The 17,649-nt window shown below is 37.8% G+C and overlaps 1 protein-coding gene across 4 annotated transcripts in view; it reads left to right on the top strand.

The window, feature by feature from the left end:
* Nucleotides 1-17,649, top strand: part of PDE7A (phosphodiesterase 7A) — a 71,895-nt gene that overhangs the window by 25,108 nt on the left and 29,138 nt on the right. For all 4 annotated transcript variants that reach the window (XM_030445139.1, XM_030445141.1, XM_030445138.1 and 1 more), the window contains exon 2: nucleotides 13,203-13,263. In XM_030445139.1, coding sequence (XP_030300999.1) covers nucleotides 13,203-13,263 — 61 coding nt within the window. The remainder of the gene's footprint in view (nucleotides 1-13,202; nucleotides 13,264-17,649) is intronic.

Raw genomic sequence — 17,649 nt, 5'->3', positions numbered from 1 at the left:
TGTGAGAACTCAATTTTTTCAGCAATTCAATTTGAAAATGATATCTTAAATCCTTGCATAAATACCTGCTTATAACAAATGGGAGCTGTTTCTTGGGGGGAGAGGGGTGTCCTCAACAGGTAATTTTGAGTAAATGAATGTTTAAATTCTTCCTACAGAGTGAACTGAAGTGTGTGTCATGGAGTTAAAAGTATTTTTTAGTAGTGCTGGAGTAGCAGAACCTTTCTGGTCAAGAACCAGATGGGAGATTTTACCTCTCTTGGTAGCCAATAGAAGCTCTTATTATATATTTTTAAATTTATGTATTATTCAGTCTTTGCCATTGCTTTTACTGTCTAAATGAGAAAGTTCAGGGAGCAAGTCAAAAGGAGCAGCTCACATTGTACCCTGCCCCCCCCCGTGCCTTTTATCCTTCATTCATTGCACTGTGCTGCTCTCTGCTTGGGGATCATAAGCAAGAAAGAGACATTTCTGGAAATGCAGACACACAGCTGCTGGCTGGGGAGGCTGGGATTGCTTCCTGTGCTCCCCCTTTCTACACACACACTTGTAGAAGCTGTGAAGCTGCAAAGGTGAGCTAGTAGTGCTCATATAAGAGTAAAAAATATTAGAGAAGCTTCTCTCCAAGGAGAAAAGCATAAGCCCTTTGAATGTAGATAACAAACTTCTTGTTTCCTCTGTAGATAATTTATCATAGAATCATATCATGGAATGGTTTGGGTTAGAAGGGACCTTGAAGATCCTCTAGTTCCAAGCCCCCTGCATGGGCAGGGATGCCTCCCACTAGACCAGGTTGCTCAAGGCCCCATCGAACCCAGCCTTGAACACTCCCATGGATAGGGCAGCCACAACTTCCTTGGGCATCTGTTCCAGCATCTCACCACCCTCACAGGAAATAATTTTTTCCTAGTGTCCAATGTAAATATCCACTCTTCAATTTTGAAACCATTACCCCTTGTCCTTTATCTATATACCCATGTAAAAAGCCCCACCCCATCTTTCTTCTAAGTCCCCTTCTTTTTCTGTGATGTATTAATATTTGTGACGTTGTCCTTCTGTGAGATTGGTTTTTATTTAGGTTTCCAGTTAGATAAGACATACAATAAGATAGTCTTTCACTGTTTAAAGGAGATGCTTTAGAAATAAAACACAAAATGTTTTATTACAATATTTGTAGCTTGTCCTATATCACTATTCATCTGTTTTCACTTGAATAGCCAGGTTACTTGCAATATGTGAAGTATGTGAGAATTGAAACGGCTCCTTATTTTACCATTCAGTCTCTGCTGAAGGTGTGTTTAATAGTGAAACATGGTAACTCAGAGGAGCTGAAACTCATCTTTTTACATCTTGCCTTAAGAACAGTCTCTCTTTAGTGAATGGATTGAAGTCTGAGGCCTTGATGGTGCTTTGTCTTTTAACAATGGTACCATTTTTTAGCTCTTCAAAATCATGGATGAAAGCATTCACACTGAACTCTAAAAGCAGTTCAGTTGCTTGCTGTGCTGCACATCTTTTGTCAATGAGGAGATGACAGTATCTGCAAACAGGTGTGGATAGGTACAAGCTGGTACAGACTATGGTAAAATGATTCTCTGTCCAAGGTAATAAACCTACATCTGACATAATTGAAAAATAAATATTTCTCAAGTAATTAATGACAAATGTATGTATGTAGAATTTTTCTTTCTTTAAAGAGAGTTTGGTAAAATTGGCATATAGCCTTTTCCCGACATCTCTTCTATGGAGAGAATCAGAAATCTTAAGTTCTGTGGATTTAAGCAAAGCCCTGAAATGTAAGTAAGCAACCTTAGAAGAATGTGTGTCTGAAAAAAATTGAGAAAAACTGTAGGCTATTTTTTTTTGTCTAGAAATGTTTTCATAAGAACAAGTATAATGTGGTACGAAGTGGCACAGTGAAAAATGAATTAATTGAAATTCTGGAAATGTAAAATGGTATCTTCTTTGTAGAAACTCTGAAATTCACTATGTTAGGTAAAACAAGTCACCAGATTACCTGACACTCATGGTGTGACAGAGACATTGAGAGTATTCTAATTTCTATTTCAAAAGAAGCATTTCAGAAAGAAGTAATCTGTTTCTAGATATGTGATCTGTGCACTGAAATTAAAAATGCATTCCCACCCACCCCTTAAGTAAGAAATGTGCATTTTTGCCAAATCACTTTTTCAGTGTTACAGTGCCATTTCTGTTAGTCTGCCTAAGCACGATGTTGAGCAAAATTAAATGAAAGGTTCAAAACAGCCATCAGAAAAAGATAATGCTTAATAAAGTGCTTGCATTGGTAAAGATTTATGTGATTTGCTTCTAAAATACAGAATACCTCCTGCCTCTTTTGGAAATGCAGTGCACATAAGATGATCCTGCTAGTTTTGTGTTGCTGCCTGAGAGTTACTGATGAATCAGTGGTTGTATAGAAATACAGGGTTGGCTTCTTTTCATTCACTACAATCGGATCCTTTCTTTCCTGAGGAGGGATTCTTTCTTTTTCTATTTTATTGAGGACTGAAATGGTAGATTTCTAAAAATGAAAAGTCTTCAGGGAAAGGGCTAAATTCTGTTTTCTGTATCCTGCAGCTGTCCGTAGCTTTGGAGTTCATGATCTGGAGTTCTAAGACCTTGGTGTGAAATCAGCCAGCTTTTCGAGTTTAATTTCAATGACTTAGGTCAATCATGATTTATATGTGATAACAGAGGTGAATTTTGCTAGCCCTCTTTTATTTTTCATATTTGCTTATTGCTTACTTGCCTAGCTGGTATGTAGCATTATAAATAAGCAGCTAGAAAAGTTGGAATCTTGTATCCAGTTGCAACATAGGCTAGCATGGCAAACAGTTTAAATATGCTGGAATGAAATTAAAATGCTTAGATAACATTTTGAAATGAAGACACAGACAGAAATAGCATTTATAAAAGCTGGTCACTGTTTATGCAGTGTGAAATTCTATAAAGTCTCTTCTTGGTAGCTGTAAAAATGATGGTGTATTCTCTTATTTTTGACTTGAGTGCAGTACTTAGTGGTTGGGCTGGGCTGCATCCCATACTTCTCATAGATTACCATTTAATTGTTCTTTGTTAATGAAGTCTGCTGGAGAGATTGATTGCACAAAACAGATGATGAGACGGGGAGAAAAGTGAAGAAAAGATGGAAATGAGTTTGAGCTGTGGGTTTGTTTTCACTATATGCTGATGAGCTGGTAAATGATAGGCTTACTACTTTGCTATCTATACATGCTGTTAATAAAAATAGGGTAAAGTTCCCTGGTCTGTAACAAGTAATATGCTAGTCAGGAGACTATCCTAGAAATCAGTGTGCCACAAGCCACTGTTCTGTGCCTGTTCTGGAAGGGTGAAGGATAAACCTAAATCACCCCTAAATCTCATTTTCTGGGTCAGGTGTACAAGTGCGTGTATGTGAAATCAGGTCATTCTGGAAAGTAGGAGTGATTAGCAATGGGCCTCAAACTTCTGCATTAAAACTCATGTGGTGATAGAGAATCTGTGAGCCTCTGCTGCATTTAAACAGGAGTATCATATGAGACCAAATAATGCCTCTGAAATATGGTGCTGTTGCTTCAACTCTGGATTTCACGTGGGTGTTACTGAAATGTTTGGGGAGGGGGAAGCATTTTAAGATACTTCTATAGCACAGTTACTGAGGTTTATGAGGAATCACTGACTCAGTCTAAAGGACTGCCAAAATGTATTTAAAAAAAGACAATTATTGGACCAGATGGGTATTTAGAAATACAAAAGTATAATTGGGACCCTGCACTTGGTACTTCAGCAGAGCACTCTAATAGGAAATAATGGGTCTCTGTTGAGCCTTGCAGCTCTCTAGGAGAGTGTATGGAAATAATTGGATCCTTGCAGATCACCATGGTATATTAATTGGGGAACTACTTTGAATCTGTAGGAGTTGGTCCCGCTTTATGCCAATTTCACAATGAGAACAAACTGGTATCTTGAGCAAATTTATTAGTGGAATCTTTCTATTAACAGTTGCCAGACCCCAGGTGCTCTCTGCTGTATCAAATGCAAAAATTGCAGCCAAGTGTTCCTTTGACTGCTTAGGTGCATCTACAATGCAGTATACTGTTAAGTTTACATTTAAGTCATTGGGATATCAGTTTTTGTTTGAAAATCATAAGACACAGCAATTGTACTTGTGTATTTGAGCTGACTCCAAAGGACAGAGTAACAAGATAATGACTTGTATACTATATTTGAGTGTTAAGTACTAGAAACCTTACCTTATGAAACACGGTATCTCTGCATATATTTTGAAAAATGAATTTTAGAAAAACTGGGGTTATTCAAAGCAGTATTTTCCCCAAAAGAAGCACTTCAGCTCTTTTGTTGATTTTTTTATACTTCTCACACAAACCAGTGCACTTCTTGCTCTTCCTTTGTTTCCAGATTTGGAATCCTATTTCTGAAGCAGTTTTTCAATTTCCAAGCCATAATTAAAACAAATGATGTTGTAGTGATGCCTAACAGACAGGCAAATATTTTTATTCCGATGTCCTGGTATTAAATTAATGCATGAGAATGTTTTAAAGATAACATTAAGTGGAGGCTACTAATTAAACCTCTTGATATTGGAAGAAAAAAGAGGAAAATTAGATTATTTTATATTACTATGCTCTAAGTTATGTTTCCAGTATTGGTGGGAGAAAGGCTTGCTTCATGCACCTGGAGTAAGACCATCCACACACTTAAAGAACATCGAGCGTTTGGAGACAGGAAAACTGAGAAGACTAACCAGGGATTGAAAATAGTTGTGACAGAGAAATGGTTGACCTTTCATAGAGTATTAGGCTATATTTGTGTTAGAGTTTTAATTGGAGGAGAGTTTGGTCTTGAAGCAAATCACCTCATTGTCCCTGTTTATCATGTCTGTTTGTTTGTTTTCCAGTGTGGTTTCATAGGAGCAAAGCAGGCTCCTTTCTGAAGGAACAAGGCCATTCCACTCCTTGTGTGCACCACATGTATTCTACTGCTTGATAGGTTCATAGAGGTTTGACCAGTTATCAGTCATTTTTGGCAGCTTTGAACCTCCTGTGGTAGTGTCTGGTTCAGGAAGCTTGAGTAAATGTAACTTGCAAAATAAACCTCCTGGGCTTCATATATTATAGGTGTAAAGACCTCGGCAGCAGCTGTGTTTTGATCTGCTTCCCTCTTGCCATATTGCTAATGCAGATATAGCCTAATGCCATTTATTGGGGGGTAATTTAAAGTAACAGCAGACCGGTGGTGACTCAGGGTGTCTTAATGTTGTCAGGTGTTTGGAGATGGTAAATGGTTGTAATTTAAAAAGAAGATACTCTTCTTTAAAAAGAAGAGTCTGTATTTTGGATCAAACTTGACAGACGCTTAGATAAGTCCTATATTCACAGAAGTACCAAAAGGTTCGTCCTGAATCTTTTTGCATACGGTTTTGATCTGACTGCTTTTCAGGGCGTGGGAAGGGAGAGAGTAGAAGATAGACATTTGAATTGTAATGGTGCTGTAGTAACCTACAGCTGGTGCTAAGATCATGATTGTATGCTAAAAGCTGGAACAAATACTTTATACTATGGTTCCTAATAACCAAGATCCCTATGCCCAGTTACCGAGTCTTCTCCTTCCTTCATTCAGTACATGATCACTGGGGTATGACTGCCCATTGGAGCCTCTGTCCTGAAGACATTCAAAAGCCATCTGGACATCATCTTCTGTGTTCTGCCCCAGGTGCACCTGCTATGGCAGGGGAGTTGGACTAGATGATCTCTAAGAGGTGTCATTTCCAACCTCTAACATTCTGTGATTATATGTGTCCATTGCCTGTGGACAGGAGGAAACTTGTTCCTCAGTGCTGAAGTTACTCCTATCTGTGCTGTCACAGTTTTTGTGCATATTGGAGTTTGCAATATGATTTTCTTATAATAATTACAGGAAGATCAGAATCTTAATATAATTTTCCTTTCAGTTATTCAGCTTCATCCTTTTAAGCTCAGTGTCCCACATTCTCTTCCTTTTTCCCCCTCCGTGGCTGCTGCTTTCCTCAACTATTTGACTTTTTTTTGTACTTCTGAAATGAAACGTTTGGGTGGGGTTTCTTTGTTGGTTTTGGTGTGCGGTTTTTTTTTAATCTTAAAATGACCAAAATTAAAATGAATCTCAAAGCTGCACCACCTGTGTACACCTGCTTGGCTGCATAACCTCCTCTTAGAGGGTTTGTCTGTTTTCCAACCTGGGAAAATGCGGGAGGTGTGGGGGGGGATTGCAGGCAAGTTCAGCCCTTGCAGCAATAAAATGAAGCAACATGCCAGTTGAGATACGAGTATGTGTGGCTTGAGAGGTAGTGTGAAGGATGGTTTGGTATTTAGTAGACAGAAGAAGAGATTACAGAAGCATGATTAGTTTCAGTGGTTGCAGGTATTCAGTGCATTAACTTTCATTATTTATAGCGAGTTGCTGTAAGAGAACCTTGGAAAACGTTTTGCAGTTTAGTTTATAGCATTTCTCCAGGTCTCGGAGAGAAAAGGAACTTGTGAATATCAGCTACAGTAAAATCTGATTGAAACAGGGTCTTGATAGTATTTAAAGGCAAGGCAGGATCCTGAATTAGCTCAGGTGGATTGAGGAGTGAGAGTTTGATCCTATAGCCCTGCAACGTTCTGCCGCATCCAAAGAGTTTGTTGCAACAGCACTAAGCCTGGCTTTCCCTTCCCCTCAGCATTTCTGTAGGACTTAGCAAGGCTTTCCTATGTGTCTGTAAATAAAGTTTTCTGGTTGAGCAGGGAGCTGGGCCGGGGCTCCTCACCGGGGAATGGCTGGGGCGGCAGCCTCGGCGCAGCTGCTGGGGCGGCGGCCCCGGCCCCCCTGGTGCTTCCCGGGCGGGCGGCTGCCAGCCGGACGGACACAGGGCTGGCCGGGAACCGGGGGGAGAGTATGCTGCGGGTGGGTCCCATGGGAATCGCACTGATCTGGTGTTTAGCTCTGATCCTGATCAAATGCATTGCTGCTAAGGTAGGCTATTATATTATTCTGTTTTGACTGTACCCGGGTTTGTTAGTAGCCTAGGAGAAAACAAAGTCATTCACAACATTGCAAGTTTTGGTTGTTTTTTTTTCTAAATTAATCTGTTTTGAAAACACATCATTTGTCATTTAAGATTGTTTGTGTTTCTTAAGTCTACATACATGATTTTGGAGGTCCAGACTCTTGCCTGTTCTGAAGTTGGGGTTTGTTCGTAGCAGTGCCAGTTAGGAGTCGGGGGAAAAGGGATCTGGAATGGCTTCTGAATGGCAGGGATTTATTTGCCTCTTTCTCTAACAGGTCTTCAGTTTTATAGTGTTTTAGAGGCTTTGTGAAAATACGGAAAAACAAATTTAAACATAGTGAGAATAATACAAATTAGTGTGTTTTGCTTCCTGGACAGGATATCCTTTTGGTATTGTTGATTTCAGGGTTACAGGAGTGGAAATACCAGTTTTGTTTGCTTAGGTGAAATACCGGCCACTTTGCTTGCTTTGTAGCTCTTCCATTTGAAATGCTTGTGCTTTGAAAAAATGTGTTAATGTTAGACAAAATTAAGAATTCCCACTCTACCATCCTAAAGGATTTGTCTAGATGTATATAGTGGTAGTAAATGCAGGTGGGATTCGTGCCTAGAAATGAGACCAGCCTCCTTACAGCCTATCTCCCTGCCTTACCTTGAACTAATTCCAAAAGAAAGAATAAATTTAAGTTTAATATTAAGGAGGGTCAGAATTACTGGAGAGAATGAGGCATTCTAATAATAAATAATCATAAAATAATTATAAATAAAAAATCAGAGCTCATGCATTTATATAGAGGTGGTTTTTTTGTTACTACTCAATTTTAACATTTTTGTGCAATTAACAGGAGAACCTGAAAAAAAATCAAAATTTCAATTTGTTGTGAAAAGAAGATTTGCCAGGTATCCATTCCCATGCTCTTCAATCATTCCCAATATCAGAGTTCTGAATTTACTAAAAGCAAAACCTGGCTGAGTTGCTAGCACTTAGGATAACTTGTCACATCAAGACCAAGACCAGGATTCCCTAATGGATGTTTACTTGTGCCTGAAGGCAGATTCTAAATGCCAAACTTTTACAGCCAGTGTGCTAACTTAGTACGTCACCTGCATTTTATTGCTGTAGTGTTGAATTGCTGGTTTTCTGAAACTTGACATAAAAAGCCTACTTAAAGATTATGTCTGTAATTCACTTTGCTCAAAGATTCTGCTAAGGTAAAAAAAAATATGAAATGCAGGTAGCTGACATAATACAGTTAAGCATAAAACCCTCATATTTATGGTCATTATAAAAATGTATTAACTATTGTTTCTTTCAAGGAATAATTTTTTTTTTTTGATACATCCAGTAATGCTGGTTTTCTGTTGTTTTTCAGTATTCCTGTGTATTTCTGTCCTCACTTAAGTCAGTCACTTATCCTTTTATTGACTATGCTTTTCTGATCAATTTTCAAGCTTTTGTTTTGCATATTTTTAAGTCTTACGGTTTTTATGTTGCTTAAATTTGGGGTAAATTTTATGATGTCACATGATCTACATCTAAAGTGTGTGAGAGAAAAAGCCTTAAAGATGCTTGTTAGGTATAACTATCAATAATGTTGATAGATGTCATTCAACCAATAGCTTAGTTTATAAATTATTGCCATCCATCTTGGGAGAGGATCATGTGAAATAGCTTTGAATGGAAAAATAGCAAAATTGCGACATTCAGATGTTTGAAGGGGGTGTGTTTGTCTTAGGGCTGATTAGTATTGCCTTCCTGAAGTTAGATATGTTTTCTTATCACTGGTTTGATAAAATTTCAAAATACTGCTTTGAACTCCAGTGAAATATGTAGAAAATAGTAGCAGAACTGCTTTGCCCTGGCTTGTCTTGGGTTCAACAAGTTACTTAAGTAACATTTTTCTAGGGCTTTAGTAAGTAAAATCTTGGTGACATGTTAGCATGTTACTTTTAAGTACTGAAATAAAAGAATTATGATAAATTACATTCTTGCTTTTGGAATCTAGTAATAGTTGGAGAAATCTGGTCTAACTAGTTTGTCTTTCTGGGGGCTTCTAGTTGATAAAGTCTCTTAGAATCTTAAATTGGTTCCAATTGTGTGTATTTGAGGCAGCATAACCAGCAAATTGCAGTTGCCATCACATAACAATTTCTCCAGACTTGTTCTCAGTTTTTCCTTCTGATGGTTGGGCAAGTAACTTGGGCAGAAAAGCCAAGTAGGTAAAAATACAGGACTCGCTGTCTTGCTGTCCTCTGGCTTTCCTTTTTTCTTTCCCAGTTTCTGAATAACTGACTTGCAAAATGAGGTTTGTGCAGTCCACCAAAAGCAGAGATGGTTTTTCCTAAGGAGAGGCACTGAGTGTTGGAGGCCAACAGCTCCATCAGTTTTTGTTTCATTCAGCAACAGCAGAAAAGAAGGTGTTCTGCTCACCAGTCTGGAAGCTGGCTAGCTGCTGTTTGCTTAAATGAAGTGCCCAACAGGAATCCCACTGAGCGGGATGGGGAAGTCCTAGGGATAAAACTGATATATCAGTGGAAACATTTGTGTTTGGCACAAACAGCAGCAGGTGCTCTGTCTCCAAGTGTTACACGGGTATGCTCTGCTCCCAAGCATCACTGAGGCAGTTTCCCTTTGAAGATATATCTGTGCTATTTTGGCATATCATTCCCATTGCATGGCCTCTAATAACTTGTACTCTTGTGAAAAGATTTTCAGGAAGATCTGACTTAAATCTGTCTCTTGGTAGATACTCCCTTTACCTGTTTTTGTGGAGTCCTTGTGACACAGTTGTTCTTAAAGCATTAATAGATTTTCTGCTTTAGTTTGAACTTCTTCACTTTTCAAAAAGATGTGAAAAAAAGAGGTTAAATGACAGCTTTTGTTATTGTTTTGCCCTTCAGAAGAATAAGTGCCACTTTAATATGAAACGGAAATTTAAGATGAGTTTTTCAGAGTACAAGTCCAGTGTAAATCCTTCAGCTTCCAGTCATCTTTGAAGTCTGTCTTCCCTGCTGAAGCAATACAGCCCACACAGTTCAGATGGCTGTGCTAATGTCTGGAAAGGAGTGGAGTGGTTAAGAACCTCGCCTAATAATTTGAGAAATTCGTTGAATCACTTGGAGTACAGCAGATATTCCCACTGGAACAAGTGGTCCTTGTGCTTGAAAAGGGAACCTGCCTAAACACATTAGGATTGTCTTCAGTTTGAGCACTAGAAATTCTGTTTGACTGTTGGAATGATGTTTATTTGTTTGAGATTTGCACAGAGGGTCAAGGGGTTCAGTATGGTTTATGGTTATTAACAGGCACAAAGCCTCAGATAGAACAAATAGGTGGCAGAGATCTAGAAATAAAATTTTATGCTAAATGAGTTAAAAATAATAATAAAACAATGATAATTTGAAGTGCCAGAAGTAAAGCTCTGTCCATAAAGTTTTAGTGAAGGTTTCTGGTGGGCTGAGTCAGTGTATGCTTCAGTCATCTCAACTGTGTAAGCAGGGTAATTTTTAAGTATAGACTTGATGCCTTGGTGTAGGCTAAAGAGAGTGGGCCTTTGATTAATAATTAGGGGGGAGGCATTTTTGTTGGTCAACAAGGGAAGAATCCTGGTGATTGTATGAATTGTTGAGCGCTTTACAGAAGCTATAGTTCTTCAAAATGTGTTTGTCTTTTTGCTTATGAATTCGCTGAATGTGACAGCTGATGTTTCAGTGTAAGCTGATGCATTCATTACCTTAACCTGTGATACACAGTTTGTTACCTACTTGGAGCATAAGATGACGCAAAGCAAAACGTGGCTGAATGAGCATAGTATTATTTAATTTACCTACCTATTTTGTTTACTTTACTAAAAATCTCTGATTATCTCCTTCCTCTTTCTCTGCCCACCACAGTGCTTCTGTCTGTAGCACACTTACTTAGCTGGTATAAATGTATGAGGTCTGACCACTCATCACCTGACTCATCTTTCCCTTAGTTCAACTTGTTAATAAGTGTTTTCCTTTTATCTGTTTTATTTAACAAAATTCAGTTACTGAAATATCTCCAGGAATTTTACCCTTTTAGCTAAATTAGTTGAAATGGTCCTAGTACTTTTGAAGTATTATTGGTAAACTTTACACAATAAATTGGTTCTTTTTCCTTAGGAAATCAGGCCTTGAAAAGAAATTTGTAAGCATTTCATTGTTCAAAGATTTCTATGAGAGCTTTCAGAGAGAGTTGTTGCAGAATGAATATACTTGTTCATATAAGCAACCAGTTTGTTATTTAAAATGTGCAGTATGTTTGATAACATACATAGATGTACTGCTTCATCTAGCAAATAGTATTTTAGAGAGCAAGTAATATTTTAGAACCAACATATCAAAAGGTTTTATTTTTCTGAATTTTCTCTGTATTGTTTTCCTTCTCAGAGACTAATGCTCCAGTTGGGTTCTTCTAGCTGCATGTATGTTTTGCCTTCTCCTGTATTAGATTACAGAACTGTACTGGACATGTCCAGAAATCTGTGATAGACAGGTGCAAATTGCAAGTTAGCACTAAATTACGTCGCTGATTGTGCCTAGTCAGTGATATGAAGTGTTCCAGGCTACTGAAAATATATTCATCTGAAATATGATGAAATTCAAAGGTGATATGAAGAAATTGGAAAATGTTAGTGGGAAATCAGCATCATTTTCTGGCTGATCATTGTATTCTTGCCTTTTGCAGTTGTATTGCTGCCTTTGCCATCAGCATGGGCACATTGCTGTAAGAAATGCTGTACAAGCATTTTGAGAGAAGGATTATTTTCATGGTTTATGATCTTCCAAGGAAATAGAGAACACAAGCTAAGAACATAAAAGTGCTGTCTAGGGAGTTCTTCCTTGTAATCTTTATGACAACTGCAATAATTGGAGCCCTTTTGGAGCTAGGTTTTTGGTCATTTCTGTAACTTAATATTGAGTTTACCTTGAGAAACACTTCTCTGAGTTTAAGTGTAAGGTTTTCTTTTTTTTGTTTGTTTTAGCATGGAAAATATTAAAACAATTATGTGTCATCTGAAGTTCTCGAAGGGATTTGATTGCCCTTTGTGGCGCCATGGGCTTCACTGTCCTCAGTGTAAATGAGAAGTGTGGTGGACAGGAAAAAGTCATGGGACTTTTTAATCTGCGCACACACAAAATGTCTCAACTTCTTTAAAGAACAAGTGTTGTGAACTGGTGAAACTGAAGTCTGATTGTGGAGCTCTGATCCTAGGGTTAAGAAATGACATTAATGAAGACCTTAGGAAGAAGCAGAAGATGGTTAAATACAGCAGAGGCAAGGAATGAGGCTTACCCTAGGTCATGCCAGTGGTGTAGAACTGTGAGAACATCCTCCTAGTTCTTAGCTTTTAGAAGACCAGTTCACCACACTTGTGGGAGACTGGATTACGACTATTATTGCTTTAGCTGAATACATCTAGAACACATATATTTTGAAGAGTGAAGAGATACAGCCATTATGGGAGTCTGAGTGTTGTGCACAGGTGGCTTGTTGATGCTTTTAGGCTTTTATCATCAAATGTGATGAATAAGCACTTGCTTATTTTCTTTAAAATACCTTTATGTATTACATCCTGCTTAAGTGATATCTTGATTTGCCTACAGAAGGTACTGGGTGCAGAGAAATTTGCGTGTGACAGCCAAGTCCTGACCCTGCAGGACGTATGTTGAATCCCTAATGGTGGTAGTTGAGTTTTTACTTCTTTTAAAACTACTTTTAGCTTTGGAAGATGGAAATATCTCATAGGTAAAAGTAAATAAATAAACTAGGAACTGCAAGTATGAAGGCTGTGAGGAGCACTGTTTTGTGTGTCTACTTAATCTTTTTCTGTGTCTCTTGTTGTGAGGAATGATTGAGGAGCATTTGTAAAGAAACTGGGGGGGAGGGAATGTTTTTTCCCCTCACTCTGGTCCTGTTTTTCATCATCTCAACACTACCAATTCAAGTCACTACCAAAAATCAGTATTATTGCAACTTCAAAAGATGCATATTCAAACTTCCAAAATTAATTTTGAGACTTAGAAATTTGAAATGGACAGTAGGTACTTGATTTTTTATTTTAAAATGGTTTTGTTCTAACTCTAATTTGCATAATTTTTTTTTCAGAGACGTGGAGCAATTTCCTATGACAGCTCTGATCAGACTGCGTTGTATATTCGTATGCTAGGTAAGCATACCAGTTCTATATTGATTTCAAGTAATGATTTTTTACACTTGATTTTGAATTTTTACATTTATAACTTCCTTTCTCTTGGATAATATTCTGGTTAAATTCTTCGGAAAAGCTTGGGTTCTTTTTTACTTGGGTTTTTTTGTTGTTTGCCTTTTTTTTTTCCTTTCCTGAGTTAACCATTGTGTCAGATGGTTTTACGCCTATATTAAAAACAAATTAAAAGTTCCTGTAATTGACAGAATATTTGGTAGAAGTTTAGTTTTCCAAGTGAAGTAGGATTGAGCTTTATGCGATGGAATTCATCACCTCTGCATGGCATCCTTTTGCTTTAAACTGCAGCTTAGAGAGCATTTGTGTGTGAGTGTTAACCACACTGCAACTTTGATACTGAGGCTATGAAATGCTCAAGGTACCAACTTTATAAAGGATAAAGCCAAATAAAAATGGAAGAGCAATGTTGGGAGGGGTAAGAAGGGGCACCCTGTGTGATTGTGAGTGAATGGGAGGAGGAACTGAGGTGGGTTATTGAGAGGAGAAATATACAAAGCTCTGCTGCCAGATTCAGTGCTTCCCTCACCTCTTGTGGAGGCTCTGTGGTGCAGATGGCACGGGGACTGTGTAGATACTCTCAGTCTGTTCCACTGCAAAATTGTGCCACTTAATTTAAGCCATCTTGAGCTATGAGTTTGTGTTGAAATGGACTATGAATGCTTGCCTGATGTCTCGCACGGCTCAATGAACATCAACATGCAGTGATTATTAATTCTTAACTGGCTCCAACTAGATCAGCCAGAACATGTCTTTTTATGCCCCGAGTCTTTTTCAGTTTAGTTGTACATTGTATGTATTGAAAGACCCCAGAAATTCATAGCTGCATTCTGTATGAATTTAAAGTTGTGAGCTATATGTGTGTGTACACATGGGTATATATATGAATTTATAGTAATAACCTACATATGTGGGCATCTGAGTGCAGATGTATTTATAAATTTACTTCCAACTTAGTATATTTGCATTTTTGTTTTTCAATTATTTTGATTTTTTATTATTTTTTTAAAGTTTGTGAGCTTGTTAATACCATACCACTGATTGTCTACTGAGGGATTTTTGAGAATGCTTTGGAGATTTTTTTAAGAGGATGAAGGTGAAACATGCTGGCTTCTAAATGTTTATTGAAAAAGCTGCTGTTGGTTTTTATATGGTTGGAAATAGACTTATTTCATTTTCAGAAGGTAAAGTAGTAAAGTAACTTTTAAAATAATCCTTTTTTCAGGATAAATAGTAGAGTTCTTCAGAATATGATTTTTCATAAATAAGAATCAATCATAAGAATAAGCAAGTAAATTCAGGTCAGGGGTAGTTTTGTTTCCTTGATTTTGTGATACTTTCTAAAATAAATGTTTGTGCCATGCTTAGAAAATACAATTCTTTAACTGCTTCAGAATTGGGTACTTTTAGTTCCCTGACAGGGGAAACACATATGTATTTATTTTAAAGATGCATTGATATGTTTTGAATTTGGTACTAAAAGTATATGTCTGTGTTTTAAACTTTTTAAAAATAACCTGATTTCTTTGCTGCTTTGGAAGTTTAATGGTATCATGAAGTAGTTAGGCCCATCATTCCTGCAGAAGGGGTTGTGATAATGCCGTAGGAGGTCTAGAGGAAAGTGAAGTCTGACTTCCTGTGGTTCCTGGTATACGCACCTGAACTGAGGGAAAAATCTCATTTGTTTGGAAATATTTCTTAGGCTGTTCTCATGAGCAGAACTGGGGTATATTCAGAACATGATTTTCACTTGTTCGTTAATTGGGATTAATTTATTAGGCTGTGATTGCTGCTTGTTATGAGTAGCGTAACTCTTGCTGGCAGTGGTTGCTGTTCAGTGATGCTGCTTATTCAGAAGCAGTCAGAAAGATCAATCTCTTCTCTAACTGTGGCTGGGGGAAGACAAACAAAAAACTGCTCATTGGATGTTTGAATCAGAGTGTTGTATTATTTTCACACTTTTAGTGATATCTTTGTTTTTTTCAAATGTTTCATACATTATACTGTACAACTTAGCAACTATTTACAAAATGATTACTGCTGTATTTGTATAAATGGATTAAGAACCACCAGCCTGAAAGCTGAACAGTTGGACATACAAATATGTAGAAATCTTCATATCAGAGTAGATCCAAGAATGAATATATTCAATTATTCAATTGCAAGAAATGTGTTGTATTTCCTATAAAGAATTGTGAGGGTGGGGTTTTTTGTTTGTTTACTGTTCGTTCCAGCAGGGTAAGCTGTAAGGAGTCTTCAGCTGTAACTTAATGGAACATGAGGTACAGTCATGAGAGGTTTTACCTTGGTTATTATTCCAAACAGATTATATCTACTAATGAACTGTATTTTGATAAGGTGTTTATTTTAGCAGACCAAAAATATAAAGCTAAGTGTATCTAGGACATATCCCGCTGCCTCTATTAAGTTATGCTGGCCATAGCATTGCTTCCAATAATGCTTTCAGGCTGTTCCAGTGGGAATCCAGTGGAAGTTCATTTGCACCAAGTAAATAGAAAGTCCTGTGGTATGGCAGTATTTAAAAGATCAAATTTTAAGGGCACATGAGATGAACAACTAACTCTTAGCGGTCTTCATCAGTGTCGACATAAACAGCATTGACTCTAAAGACTCATCTTGCATACCCCATTCCCAAAATATACTCAAAGCCATTCCCAAGTGGCTTATCTACTATTTAAAAATACAGATACAGATGCAGCATTGTAGAATTTTTCTTTTAAGACCTTGGAAGGGCTAATATCTCTGCATCACCTCACTCAGCTACATCTCTCAGCAACTGTGAGGAATTCTCAATACTTCTTGTAAGCGCTTCTGTGTAATCTTGATGCTTTCTTGAGTTTCCTTTGCTTTTCTGGTTTCATTTTCTTGTTGTTTTATGTTGCCTTAAATCTTGCAGCAGTGCACAGGATAGAAAGTGCGAGGCACTGACTGCTTATATTGGTGAGCGTGCACCTCTCCACTAAAAATGGAGCATTTTACCCTCCTTTAGAGGTCCTATCACTTCAAATAGGAAGTGATGGAGGCAAGCTACTGTGTAATGGAAATGCTCATTCCTGTCTGGTATGGTTGTTCTTTTGCATTCCTTTTGCTTTAACTCTGGTATATTCAGCTGACCTGTCATCTGTTTCTCCAACAAATTTAATAGGAACTTTAATCTACGAAGCTAGTAGTTCATTCTGGAAATCCAGCTCTTCACAACTTCATGGCTTTGACTTGAGTGTTTTACCTTGAGGTGGCTGCCCTAATTTCTGCTTCCAGCTGTCCTCCGTGATCTGAGATTTCTACCCCTACTCCAGAAGGCCTCAGCTCCCCAAGCAGCTGCTGCATTGTTACTGTGCCACACTAGAGTATTAGGGTAGCACCAAGTATGTGCTGTGTAACCCTAACATGCAGGGATGTCAGCTGTGGTATTTCAGCTGCCTCGTAAGTATGAGAACTGTCCTTGCAGTGTGAGTAGGAACCTGAGAGGGGTAGGATCAAAACAATCTGTCTCAAGGTAAGTTTTGTTACAGCCCTGATTCTTGTTCAGTTTTCAGTAGCACATACTTCCCTCTTACACTATTTTTTAGCCTTCAACTGAGTTTTTGCCTTTATGGCTTTTGTCTTACAAATGCAAGCAATCTTGGTCATGTGGAGCAACTCTGGAAAAAATTACAGTTCAATACTTGCCTAGCTTTGCCATGTTTGTGCACAAAACCAGATTTTGAACGGCAGGTTTCACATTGTTTAAATCTTTCTTTTGATTCTTTGGTTTCCCAGAAACTCTCAAAGAGGGAAGAAATTGTTCCTGGAAGTCCACTGTCATTAAGATGGTAGACTTGTAGAATGTGTTCCCTCAAGGAAACAGAGGAGTCTTTTCAGAGTGGCTAAAAACTGATAAAAACTTGAGATAAAAACTGTCAGCTAGCTACAACTTCGTCCTTTTAAAGGAAATTTTACCTATAATAAAACAGCAAAATCTTACGGTTTCAAGAGGTTTTGAACCACTTTGATAGTTTTTAGGAGGGTCTAAATAAATGAAAACTTTCCACAAGTTCATTTGGTTTAGAAATTGAGTTCTAATTCTTTCAGCTACCATGATAATAGTTGGCTCTGAGGTGACTCCTGTTGCTTGAAGGAATTATGTAGCAGTGTCCTTTTGTTTAAGATTATCTTAAATCAGAAATGTTTTGTGCCTTTTTTTTTAAACTTACCTATGATGATAAACATGTTTTCTTCCTTAGATTATATTTGGTGTCATTTCCAAGTCATAGGGTTACAAAAAAGCTTCTGCAGCATTTCCCAAGCAAATGTGTTCTGCTGTGTGAAAGA

Source organism: Calypte anna, chromosome 2, assembly GCF_003957555.1.
Source record: "Calypte anna isolate BGI_N300 chromosome 2, bCalAnn1_v1.p, whole genome shotgun sequence".
NCBI lineage: Eukaryota > Metazoa > Chordata > Aves > Apodiformes > Trochilidae > Calypte > Calypte anna.
The sequence above is the reverse complement of the archived record's forward strand: the minus strand, read 5'-3'. Positions and strand labels throughout refer to the sequence as shown.